This window comes from Myxine glutinosa, chromosome 3 (assembly GCF_964187855.1).
Source record: "Myxine glutinosa chromosome 3, kmMyxGlut1.1, whole genome shotgun sequence".
NCBI lineage: Eukaryota > Metazoa > Chordata > Myxini > Myxiniformes > Myxinidae > Myxine > Myxine glutinosa.
Window position 1 is genome coordinate 36,736,252 of NC_136263.1, and position 12,746 is coordinate 36,748,997.

A 12,746-nucleotide genomic window follows, 5' to 3' on the forward strand; every position below is an offset into this window, starting at 1 on the left:
GAGTGCCGTTCTAATTTAACACGTTACATTAGTTGTTTGTCTCTGTTGTTTGCGTCCTTTATGACATCGTTTAAAACAGTAATTTACTGTTTGGAATGATTTTCAATTTTGTTCGACTGCCAGACAGACAGGCAGAGTAAAATAATGATTTCACTCCTCTCTGCTTATGCACGATTGGGACGAATTCAGTCAAAGTACTGTTAAACTAGAGGTTCGTCTTCCGATTCATGTACAAAATACAACATTCATTTTAGATCAAGTTGTTCCTCGATCATAAACTAACGTCTGTACACAAACAAATGGACAGGCATAGAAGTAAACAGTTAAGCAAACCAATTGCTTAACCGCACTTTTCACTTTGCATGCGTGGGTAATAACTTAAAGAAATGCATACAAGGGAATGTGGGATGAGTGCAAAGAGGAGGGAAATAAGGGAGTGTCAAAGGTAAGGAAGGAGGAAAGGAAGAGGCATGTATGGAGCGTGTGACTTAAGGTGGGAAAAGGAAATAATCATATATGTACATGTAATAAATAGACGAGTATTTGTGGTTTGGTTTTGGATGTCAACTTCCTCAAATGACAAACAAAAATGGTAAATGGGGAGAGAAAGAAAATAAAATGCTTTATTCGTATAAAAACAGAGCTCGGATCAAAAAAAAATGGAACATGTGACTAATCCTGGAAAGGGAGGACAAATACATAGAGGTGACATAAAACCTAGACTTTGGCAGATTAGCAAGGGAGGTGGAGGTGAGGGCGGGGTGGGGTAAACTGGATGAACGAGCGTGTTCTGATCAGGATAAGGCAAAATGGCTGGAAAGGGCAGACGGTACAAGACTATATAATGGAAAGTTGTCTTGAATCGTATTTCTTCAATCTTCGATTGTCGCACTCAACTATGACGTACCGCTCAATTAGTCAACAACAACAAAAAACTTTTTGGTGAAAATAAGAGGGCACAAAGGGTAAAAGTGGTCAAACCAACGCAAGGGGCCTGCATAGAAGTATCTTCAGGTGAATTAGTACCAAGTACAGTTTGTCAGGGCAGAAAATTGTTAACGATTTCAAGAGTATTGCAAAAAGGTTGGGCAGGGAGGAGAGAAAGACCTGGCAAGATGCAAACACAATGCACATAAGTGTTTACTGTAAAGACTAGGGACAATGATTCTCTTTGTGGATATACAGAAAGAAGATTCGATCTTACCATCCGATGTCAAAACGAAACCCAAGATCAAAAATGGTGTAACATATTCCTATGGGGGGGGGGTGAGGATAGAAACATCGAGGGAGGGTTGGTATACAGAATCGAGGCTCGTGAAAGAGCTAACATTTATTTCACAAACAAATCAAACAGACAAACAAAATATATAAAAAGAGGGAGCGGAAGACAAGATGGGGAGAGAAGGGGAAGCACACAAACACAACATTTGAGAGCAGGGAGAAGTGTGGGAGAGAAGGGCTTGGGGGGAGGGGGTTAGCGTTGAGAACCCAAGCAAATAAATAAGACAATCAACAGCTGCTAATCAAAAGGAGGAATCGATTATTTACCAATTATATTAGTGTAAAAATAATAAATAAAAGTTTTTCTTTTTCATTAAATTATCCAAGAGGAAGGAAAATCAAAACTTTAACCGTATCACGTGGTGTCGTATCACATGTCGCAACAAGTAATTAAATAAAAGACTGTTCTGAAAACAAATAATCTTTATCAAGAGTTCACCTCTGTAGGTAAACTGTTCATGATAAAGGTCAGAGACCATAAAGCCATCAAAATGAAAATAATGGATCAGCACAACAAAGCGGTCTCTTGGTGCAAGATATTCCTGAAGATAAAACATCTCGGTTCACCAACTTAAAAGCAACCTCAGCAAATATCCATTGAATGTGGTATTGCTTGCTCCAACCCCCCCCCCCCCCCCCCCCCCCAACTAGATTAATGTACAGGGTGTCTCATGGTCTCCCTCCCTCTCCCCCCACATACATCATTGTACAGGGGAGCTCCTGGTCTCCCTCCCTCTCCCCCCAAATAGATCATTGTACAGGGGGTCTCATGGTCACCCTCCCCCCTCCTCGTACCCCCAGATAGATCATTGAACAGGGCAAATCATGGTCTCCTGCCTTCACCCCCTCCCCCCCCCCCAATAGATAATTGTACAGGGGGTCTCATGGTCTCCCTCCTCTCTCCCCCCAAATAGATAATTGTAGAGGGGTTCTCATGGTCTCCCTCCCCCCTCCCCCCAAATAGATAATTATACAGAGTGTCTCATGGTCTCCCTCCCATCTCCCCCCAAATAGATAATTGTAGAGGGGTTCTCATGGTCTCCATCCCCTCTCCCCCCAAATAGATAATTATACAGAGTGTCTCATGGTCTCCCTCCCTCTCCCCCCACATACATCATTGTACAGGGGATCTCCTGGTCTCCCTCCCTCTCCCCCCAAATAGATAATTATACAGAGTGTCTCATGGTCTCCCTCCCCTCTCCCCCCAGATAGAATAATTATACAGAGTGTTTCATGGTCTCCTCCCCCCGCCCTCCTCCGCTTCTCCCCCAGAGGGATTACTGTATCGGGTATCTCCACCCACCCTTAAATAGATAATTTTACAAGGTCTCTCTCTCTCTGTCTCTCTCTTTCTTTCTGTCTGTCTGTCTTTCTGTCTCTGTCTGTCTTTGGCATTACAAGACCCAGACACTCGTCAATGACTGACCCGAGTTACGATACGTGAAGGACCCTCGCAGGATACACTCCGCAAAGATCCATGGTCAGGTTAGATGAGGATGAGGATGAGGATGAGGATGAGGATGAGGTGAGGGGAGGTGAGGACCCAGGTCCCAACGACCCATAAATACCAAACATTATCAAAACAGGAAAAGCTCCACGTTTTGCGATTTAAATTAATTACAAGTACAGTTAATGTACCGGCACATGAAAATGGAGATTAACGAGATTACGGTTAATGCGATTTAAACACATGTTCTGGAGCATAGGGAAGATAAGGCCGACGTCACCTTTGCTGGTAAACTCACCCACGACAAGAATGGTGCTCCAAAAGGCTCCGACTATGCCTCCATAGAAAAGCAAATAGCCCGACATGGCGTCTACCAGTACCAGCGCTACACCTACTACGTCATTACGTAAAGAACCCGGAAGTTATAAACCTCATACTAAAGTTGTTTAATCATGAACCTCTGTCCCCAAAACCACGTCCTATGTTCTATGTTCTTGCGTCGTTCCTCAATCCTCACACAAATATTTTAAGTGAGAGTTCTTATATCATCAGCGGAGGTGGTGGATAAGTTAAATTGGTATTTAGACAGGTACATTGATGCAATATATGGCACAGGATATACAGGGCAAATTGAACACTTTATAGCAGCCTCGACGATATAGTTAGCGTGTGGGTGAGATCTCGAGTTCGTGGCTTGGACGATGCCTTTGTATCTTCAATATTCTCATTTCAACTCGTAATGAAGGATATTTTATTATTCGGTAGCTTTATTGCTGATAAGTGAACCGAAACCCACAAGAAAAAGAAATTATTTACCCCAAAATGGTGGTGTGTATATAATTGCTTAATTTGTTGCGTGGCCTGTTTCCCTCCTTCCTCCATATCGTGCTCTATTTTTCAACAACGCAATCATATTAAAAATGGAAATACGTAATAATACAAAACAATACACAAATTATAAAACAGTAAATAAAATGACGTATTTGTGTATTTTTCCTTTCACTGTTTATGAGGTATTGACGTACTCAAGTGTCCTCAAGTATTTTTTTTATTTTTCTATATTAAATATTGTATAATTTTGCACATAATCGTGTTGCAAGCCCATATGTATTCTTATATATTTTTCTTACTCAGAAATACTTGTTCATTCCTTTTTAATATCAAGCTAATCGACAAATTGTATGCCACATAAGGATTGATAAATAACTATGGGATTTCATTATATTTTTTAAATGTAAAAATATTTAAAAGGAAGGAACGAGTAAAATTAACCTAAAAAAGAATGGGTACACCCACCATGTAAACTCCGCCCCTTCCCTTCAGGAAGCGTGAAGTTTGGCGCCATTATCACGCATGGCGGGCTGTGGTGATTGGTTGCTGCGGCCGTTGTCTGTTATCGACAACATATTCGGTGAAGTATTCTCCGTTTTCTGATTCGGCGTGAAGAAGTTTGTAAACGATGGTTGAAATCGTTCCTAAAAGTTTTGTAGAGCAGGGAATTGCACAAATATATTAATAATGCCGATATCCTGAATTAACCCTGACTGGAAATTGATTGTCACCCTGCCCCCCCCCCCCCCCTCCCAATAGGTTAGGGGTAACGAAGGGAGGCAGGGGTGTGGGTGTATGAAGTGCATGTAGATTGTAGAGGTGTGGGTGTTTCAAGTGCATGTAGGGGTGTGGGTGTACCAAGTGCAGACTGGGATGTGGGTATATCAAGTGCAGACTGGGATGTGAGTGTACCAAGTGCAGACTGGGATGTGGGTGTACCAAGTGCAGACTGGGATGTGGGTGTACCAAGTGCAGACTGGGATGTGGGTGTACCAAGTGCAGACTGGGGTGTGGGTGTATGAAGTGCAGACTGGGATGTGGGTGTACCAAGTGCAGACTGGGATGTGGGTGTATCAAGTGCAGACTGGGATGTGGGTATATCAAGTGCAGACTGGGATGTGGGTGTATCTAGTGCAGACTGGGATGTGAGTGTATCAAGTGCAGACTGGGATGTGGGTGTATCAAGTGCAGACTGGGATGTGGGTATATCAAGTGCAGACTGGGATGTGGGTATATCAAGTGCAGACTGGGATGTGGGTGTACCAAGTGCAGACTGGGATGTGGGTGTATCAAGTGCAGACTGGGATGTGGGTATATCAAGTGCAGACTGGGATGTGGGTGTATCTAGTGCAGACTGGGATGTGGGTGTATCAAGTGCAGACTGGGATGTGCGTGTATCAAGTGCAGACTGGGATGTGCGTGTATCAAGTGCAGACTGGGATGTGTGTGTATCAAGTGCAGACTGGGATGTGGGTGTATCAAGTGTAGACTGGGATGTGGGTGTATCAAGTGTAGACTGGGATGTGGGTGTATCAAGTGCAGACTGGGATGTGGGTGTATCAAGTGCAGACTGGGATGTGGGTGTATCAAGTGCAGACTGGGATGTGGGTGTATCAAGTGCAGACTGGGATGTGGGTGTACCAAGTGCAGACTGGGATGTGCGTGTATCAAGTGCAGACTGAGATGTGCGTGTATCAAGTGCAGACTGGGATGTGGGTGTATCAAGTGCAGACTGGGATATGGGTGTATCAAGTGCAGACTGGGATGTGTGTGTATCAAGTGCAGACTGGGATGTGTGTGTGTATCAAGTGCAGACTGGGATGTGTGTGTATCAAGTGCAGACTGGGATGTGGGTGTATCAAGTGCAGACTGGGATGTGGGTGTATCAAGTGCAGACTGGGATGTGGGTGTATCAAGTGCAGACTGGGATGTGGGTGTATCTAAGGCAGACTGGGATGTGAGTGTGTCAAGTGCAGACTGGGATGTGGGTGTATCAAGTGCAGACTGGGATGTGGGTGTATCTAAGGCAGACTGGGATGTGAGTGTGTCAAGTGCAGACTGGGATGTGGGTGTATCATGTGCAGACTGGGATGTGTGTGTATCAAATGCAGACTGGGATGTGGGTGTATCAAGTGCAGACTGGGATGTGTGTGTATCAAATGCAGACTGGGATGTGGGTGTATCAAGTGCAGACTGGGATGTGGGTGTATCAAGTGCAGACTGGGACGTGAGTGTATCAAGTGCAGACTGGGATGTGGGTGTATCTAGTGCAAACTGGGATGTGGGTGTATCAAGTGCAGACTGGGATGTGGGTGTATCAATGGCAGACTGGGATGTGGGTGTATCAAGTGCAGACTGGGATGTGAGTGTATCAAGTGCAGACTGGGATATGGGTGTATCAAGTGCAGACTGGGATGTGGGTGTATCGAGTGCAAACTGGGATGTGGGTGTATCGAGTGCAGACTGGGATGTGGGTGTATCAAGTGCAGACTGGGATGTGAGTGTATCAAGTGCAGACTGGGACGTGGGTGTATCAAGTGCAGACTGGGACGTGGGTGTATCAAGTGCAGACTGGGACGTGGGTGTATCAAGTGCAGACTGGGACGTGAGTGTATCAAGTGCAGACTGGGACGTGAGTGTATCAAGTGCAGACTGGGATGTGGGTGTATCAAGTGCAGACTGGGATGTGAGTGTATCAAGTGCAGACTGGGATGTGGGTGTATCAAGTGCAGACTGGGATGTGGGTGTATCAAGTGCAGACTGGGATGTGGGTGTATCTAGTGCAAACTGGGATGTGGGTGTATCTAGTGCAAACTGGGATGTGGGTGTATCAAGTGCAGACTGGGATGTGGGTGTATCAAGTGCAGACTGGGATGTGGGTGTATCAAGTGCAGACTGGGATGTGCGTGTATCAAGTGCAGACTGGGATGTGTGTGTATCAAGTGCAGACTGGGATGTGCGTGTATCAAGTGCAGACTGGGATGTGTGTGTATCAAGTGCAGACTGGGATGTGGGTGTATCAAGTGTAGACTGGGATGTGGGTGTATCAAGTGTAGACTGGGATGTGGGTGTATCAAGTGCAGACTGGGATGTGTGTGTATCAAGTGCAGACTGAGATGTGGGTGTATCAAGTGCAGACTGGGATGTGGGTATATCAAGTGCAGACTGGGATGTGGGTGTATCAAGTGCAGACTGGGATGTGGGTATATCAAGTGCGGACTGGGATGTGGGTGTATCTAGTGCAGACTGGGATGTGAGTGTATCAAGTGCAGACTGGGATGTGGGTGTATCAAGTGCAGACTGGGATGTGCGTGTATCAAGTGCAGACTGGGATGTGCGTGTATCAAGTGCAGACTGGGATGTGCGTGTATCAAGTGCAGACTGGGATGTGGGTGTATCAAGTGTAGACTGGGATGTGGGTGTATCAAGTGTAGACTGGGATGTGAGTGTATCAAGTGCAGACTGGGATGTGGGTGTATCAAGTGCAGACTGGGATGTGGGTGTATCAAGTGCAGACTGGGATGTGGGTGTATCAAGTGCAGACTGGGATGTGGGTGTATCAAGTGCAGACTGGGATGTGGGTGTATCAAGTGCAGACTGGGATGTGGGTGTATCAAGTGCAGACAGAGGAGCAAAGTGGTGTTTCCAGGCTGAATGAGACAGGGCTCTATACATTGGAAAGGAAGTGGTTACGAGGTGATATGATAGAGATGTTTTGGATAATGATGGGTATCAACAAAATAAGTGCAGAATAATTATTCACTACAATAGACAGTGACAGGACCAGGGGCCATGGCTTGGGAGGAAAGAAGAGGAGAGTTAAGATGGTAGGTAGTAAGGTGTAGCGAATTAATGGAATGCTCCCAGGAATGGAAGTGGCAGCAGAAACAGTCGATGGGTTTAAATTGGAATTAGATGGGTACCTGGAATCATTGAAGATTTATTTAATCTGGTGTTGGTGCAGCACAGACATGATGGTCCAAAATGGCCTTCTGCAGCAAACTTCCTTGTTGTAGCTTCGTGGAAGGTGCACCACAAGCCCAGCCCGGCGCCCCAGGCCATCGCCTGCCACTAAATCCGGTCCTGCCCTTGATGAATGCACTTTCATGTTTTCACAGAACACAATGGTTCAGATAGTGACTGGCAACAATTGGCTATTCAATTCTTTGAAGACAAGCTTCAAGAAGACGACTCGATGATGCAGGTATGACTGCGTTATTACTTACACCAATATTGTGAAGGGTTAGGAAGTTGAATGGAAAAGGGATGGTGGGAGGTTGAGGAGGGGTGGACGGATACTTGGGTAACAATGGTGTGATGGCGTTTTAAATATCTACATATGGAGAAGTGAAAACTAATTCCTTGAAGTGCCAGAACATTTACATAGTGATTTTACCTGCTTCCCTTCCTCTCACTCCTCCAACAGGTGTGTACGACTTGATGGACACGTATTACATTGTAGGATTAGGACACGAGGAGGCATCAATGCAGTTTTACCTGAGTTTCAAGGACGGTAGATAAATGGGTAGATCTACCTACCTACTTTATGGGAATTGAACCTGGGCTTTCAGCATCAAGAACTGTGTGCTTGGATCGTGACACCAAACCTCACCTCTGCCCATGACAGTCTAACATTATGAGGCAAACTTACTTTCCCAAACAAAGGTAAATGTGTTCAGCAAATTGTGAAAACAAAAAAAATCTGAGAAACACAATCTTTTGCAATGCACATGTGGAGACCTTGAACCTCGCCGTCAGGTCCTCTCCTGAGATGTATCCCATGGCTTTGATTCAATTACTTAAAGATAAATTTTAGCACCCAATCCCTCTGATGAACCAAGGCCCCGATCCCTCTGATGAACCAAGGCCCCGATCCCTCTGATGAACCAAGGCCCTGATCCCTCTGATGAACCAAGGCCCCGATCCCTCTGATGAACCAAGGCCCCGATCCCTCTGATGAACCAAGGCCCCGATCCCTCTGATGAACCAAGGCCCCGATCCCTCTGATGAACCAAGGCCCCGATCCCTCTGATGAACCAAGGCCCCGATCCCTCTGATGAACCAAGGCCCCGATCCCTCTGATGAACCAAGGCCCCGATCCCTCTGATGAACCAAGGCCCCGATCCCTCTGATGAACCAAGGCCCCGATCCCTCTGATGAACCAAGGCCCCGATCCCTCTGATGAACCAGCACCCCGGTCCCTCTGATGAACCAGCACCCCGGTCCCTCTGATGAACCAGCACCCCGGTCCCTCTGATGAACCAAGGCCCCGATCCCTCTGATGAACCAGCACCCCGGTCCCTCTGATGAACCAGCACCTCGGTCCCTCTGATGAACCAGCACCCCGGTCCCTCTGATGAACCAGCACCCCGGTCCCTCTGATGAACCAGCACCCCGGTCCCTCTGATGAACCAGCACCCCGGTCCCTCTGATGAACCAGCACCCCGGTCCCTCTGATGAACCAGCTCCCCGGTCCCTCTGATGAACCAGCTCCCCGGTCCCTCTGATGGACCAGCACCCCAGATCCTCTGATGAAACAGCTGTTAAATTTAAAATTACTAGCAATGGTACCCGCCCTATGGGCGAGGCTTCAATTGGGAGGCCCAAATGAAAAGGCAAATTATGAGAGATTGAAGGGTTTTTTTTATTTTAAACGATTCATAATAAACATCCGTTGAATCATATCACACGCAAATCATCAAAATCTAAACAGTACATGGCGCCCATTTTGAAAAAAGATTGAATTCTGCAGAAGGGAAGCGGCCGCTACACGTCTTTCTCAGTGGCACGTTTATGTGTGAAGAGTGCGCACCGAATCTATAACACGGAAGCGGCCGCTACACCTGTTTCTCAGTCGCTTTGCACACGCTGCCGTGTTACTTCGGAGCCGCACGTTTATATAGGAAGAGTTCGTCAGGAGTCGATCTACTCTCTCCTGGTACGTAGAATAAACAGTATTTGAAGAATTTCAACAAAAGCCACATCACTGTTCACATCGGTAAATATTATTCCATCGTGTTTGGGGAAAATTGGAAAAACAATATAGCCTATTTTACTCCCAGGGGTCCCAGGAATACCCACCCAAAATATCGTTGCGATCGGTTGAGCCGTTTTTGCGGTACCTTCGAACGGACGGACGGACATTTGGTGAATTCTAGTAAGATTAGATCCGAATCCGGATCTTCACCATAATCAAAACTATTTTTCCTCGTCTCACACTCAACCTGTCCACCAAACTTCGTCCAAATCCATCCACAACTTTTTTAGATATCCTGCTCACAGACACAAACAGGCAGACAGGGGTAAAAACATAACCTCTGTCCACCTTTGGGGGTGGAGGTAATTACCATCATCATTGAGTGAACATTGACACAAATCACTCCACCATAATAATATATTTCTTCCTAAATTGCAAGGAATCGTTGACCTTGTCAATGGTTCGTGATAGAAAACATTGCATACCCGAGTGAACATTTCTATGGATGTTTGCAGGTGCTTCTACTTCACATATCAATTGCATCCTGCAGGTGCCTTCGCTGAACGACATTCCGCTGCACCTTCTTCAGACAGACTGCCTCGTACGTTTCCGGTGCATGGTGCAAGACATGTTTGATCCAGAGTTTTATCCTGGGGTGTACGAAGTGCTGGACCCTAACACGCAAGAGAAGGTGTGGAAGGTTGACCCGTGCAATTCGCTCGGCAAGCTGTAATTGTCACCCTCGTGTTTGAGAGTGAAATACCGTAATCCTCTCTATGAATCGGAGCTATGCCATATGTATGTATGTGTGTATGTGTGTATGTATGTGTGTATGTATGTATGTATGTGTGTGTGTGTATGTATGTATGTATGTATCATCTACTCTGCCAAGAGAATTTGAGCTCGGAAGCTGAAACTTTCAGGGATTAATGAAGGCACCCGGAAGTTGTGTCTGTGCAAGTTTTGTTTGAATTTTTTTTATTTTTGCCGATGATAACATTTTCACCCATCTTTGCACTTTCTTCCTTTTGCGGGGAGTGGAGGGGTTGCATTTGGAATTATCTGAGCTATATATCCACGATGTATTATATATGCATATAAGCAGTATGTTGTAGCGGTTACCACTGGATGTACATAATCGCCTTGCACCGGCCAGAACACGGCCAGACGCGCCTCTCCCAGGCATGCCCGGACTCACTGTTCCCGGGCACGCCCGAACCTCCCGGGCACGCCCGCCCGGTCTCGTCTTTCCCGGACATGCCCGCTCTCGCCTTTCCAGGGCTCGCCCAGAACGTCCGGGCATGCCCGCTATCGCCTTTCCAGGGCTCGCCCAGAGCGTCCGGGCATGCCCGCTATCGCCTTTCCAGGGCTCGCCCAGAGCGTCCGGGCATGCCCGCTATCGCCTTTCCAGGGCCCGCCCAGAGCGTCCGGGCATGCCCGCTATCGCCTTTCCAGTGCTCGCCCAGAGCGCCCGGGCACGCCCAGCCTCGACTTGCCAGGCCGCAGCCAAACACGCCTGGGCAGGTCCAGACTCGCCTTTCCAAGGCTCGCCCTTGATACCCGGGCATGCCCGGTATAGCTTTTGCCGGGCAAACTTCCCGACATAAATGTGTATATATATTGTTGCCCGAAAAACGGGCTGGTCAGAATACCTGAGCTGTTTTGTTTCAATAAAGCAACTCGGACGAATTCCGTCTTTGGTCGCGTCAATTCTTTCGACTCGCGTTGGAGCGCAGTTCCTTCATTGGTGACCTACCGACATGGATACGGCAGTGACGCTTAAACTGCCTACCTTCTGGGAGGCTCACGCGGCTGTTTGGTTCGCCCAGGCGGACTCCCAGTTTGCCCTGCGAGGCATCACCGCGGACGACACCCGCTTCCACCATGTTGTGACGGCGCTCGGTTCCGCCACCGCGGCCCGCGCCTTGAGCCTCCTCCAGCACCCGCCGGCTGCTGACAAATACGACGCGCTGAAGACGCTCCTCCTCGGCGCTTTCGCCCTCTCACCGGCAGCACGCGCACGGCGCCTGCTTGACCTGCCCGAGCTCGGCGACACGCGCCCGTCCGAGCGCATGGACTATATGCTCTCGTTGCTCGGCGAGCACTCTCCGGCATTCCTGTTCCGGGAGCTGTTCCTCCGTCAGCTGCCTAACCCGGTACGCCTCGCCCTGGCTGGCACGTTGATCACGGATTCCCGCGCCCTCGCCAGGGAAGCCGATAAGATGTCCTCGGCGGGCCAGCACATCGGCGCGGTTACCTGGAGCCCGCCGCCGTCCGAGGCGACGCCCACGACGCCCGAGCGCCCTGCGCGGTTGGAGGCCGAACTGCCGGTGCAACTGGCGGCCGCCACGCCGCACCGCCCGCTTCCGACACGACGGCCGGGGCCTCCACCTGACCGGGCGTGGTGTTATTACCACGCCAGGTTCGGACACAAGGCTCGGACGTGCCGGCCCCCGTGCACTTTCGGCAGGTCGGGAAACGGCCGGGCCGGCGTTCATTCCCAGCCATGAGCGCCGGCCACTCGGGCAACTTGCTGTTTATTCGGGACAAAGCGTCTGGACGGCGTTTCCTGTGCGACACCGGCGCCCAACTGAGCGTCATACCTGCCTCCGAGCAGGACAGGCTGGACGCAGTTTGCGGCCCCTCTTTGGTCGCTGCTAATGGCTCGGCCATACGCACTTTCGGCCCACGCGTCGTCACCCTCTGCTTCGGCAGCCAGCGCTTTCAATGGACTTTTGTTACCGCCAGCGTCCCCGTGGCTTTGCTGGGCGCCGACTTCCTCTGCGCGCACGGGCTGCTGGTCGACGTCAAACGACGTCGCCTTGTCCACGCCGAGACCTTCAGCTCCCTGGCGTGCACAATGAGCAGCTCCGCGCCGACCGAACTGGCGTGCGCCCTCCCGGCAACGAACGAGTTCGCTCGCCTGCTCGTGGAATTCCCGGCCCTCACGCGGCCGACGTTTTCGGCCGTCGCGGTGCGGCACGGGATCGAGCACCACATACCCACTACGGGCCCGCCGGTCTACGCCAGGGCCCGCCGCCTCGACCCAGCCAAGCTCGCCGTGGCAAAGGCCGAATTCGACGCATTGGAGCACCTTGGCATCGTGCGGCGCTCCGATAGCGCGTGGGCCTCGCCACTGCACATCGTGCCAAAGCCGAGGGGTGGATGGCGCCCGTGTGGCGACTACCGCCGTCTCAATGACGCTACCAC

At 49.1% G+C, this 12,746-nt stretch overlaps 2 protein-coding genes across 2 annotated transcripts in view; one reads left to right on the forward strand and one right to left on the reverse strand.

Annotated features, from left to right (window-relative positions):
- The window catches only part of ATP6V0B (ATPase H+ transporting V0 subunit b), a 42,647-nt gene extending 39,400 nt beyond the window's left edge, over positions 1-3,247 (reverse strand). The window contains exons 1-2 of the mRNA XM_068111110.2: positions 3,027-3,247; positions 1,205-1,253 (exon numbers count right to left, since the gene is read on the reverse strand). Coding sequence (XP_067967211.1) covers positions 1,205-1,253; positions 3,027-3,093 — 116 coding nt within the window. The 5' untranslated portion in view covers positions 3,094-3,247. The remainder of the gene's footprint in view (positions 1-1,204; positions 1,254-3,026) is intronic.
- Positions 3,248-4,017: 770 nt separating this feature from the next.
- Positions 4,018-12,746, forward strand: part of MCMBP (minichromosome maintenance complex binding protein) — a 46,618-nt gene continuing 37,889 nt past the window's right edge. The window contains exons 1-3 of the mRNA XM_078773883.1: positions 4,018-4,139; positions 7,678-7,763; positions 10,087-10,227. Of these exons, the coding sequence (XP_078630009.1) occupies positions 4,082-4,139; positions 7,678-7,763; positions 10,087-10,227 (285 nt within the window). The 5' untranslated portion in view covers positions 4,018-4,081. The remainder of the gene's footprint in view (positions 4,140-7,677; positions 7,764-10,086; positions 10,228-12,746) is intronic.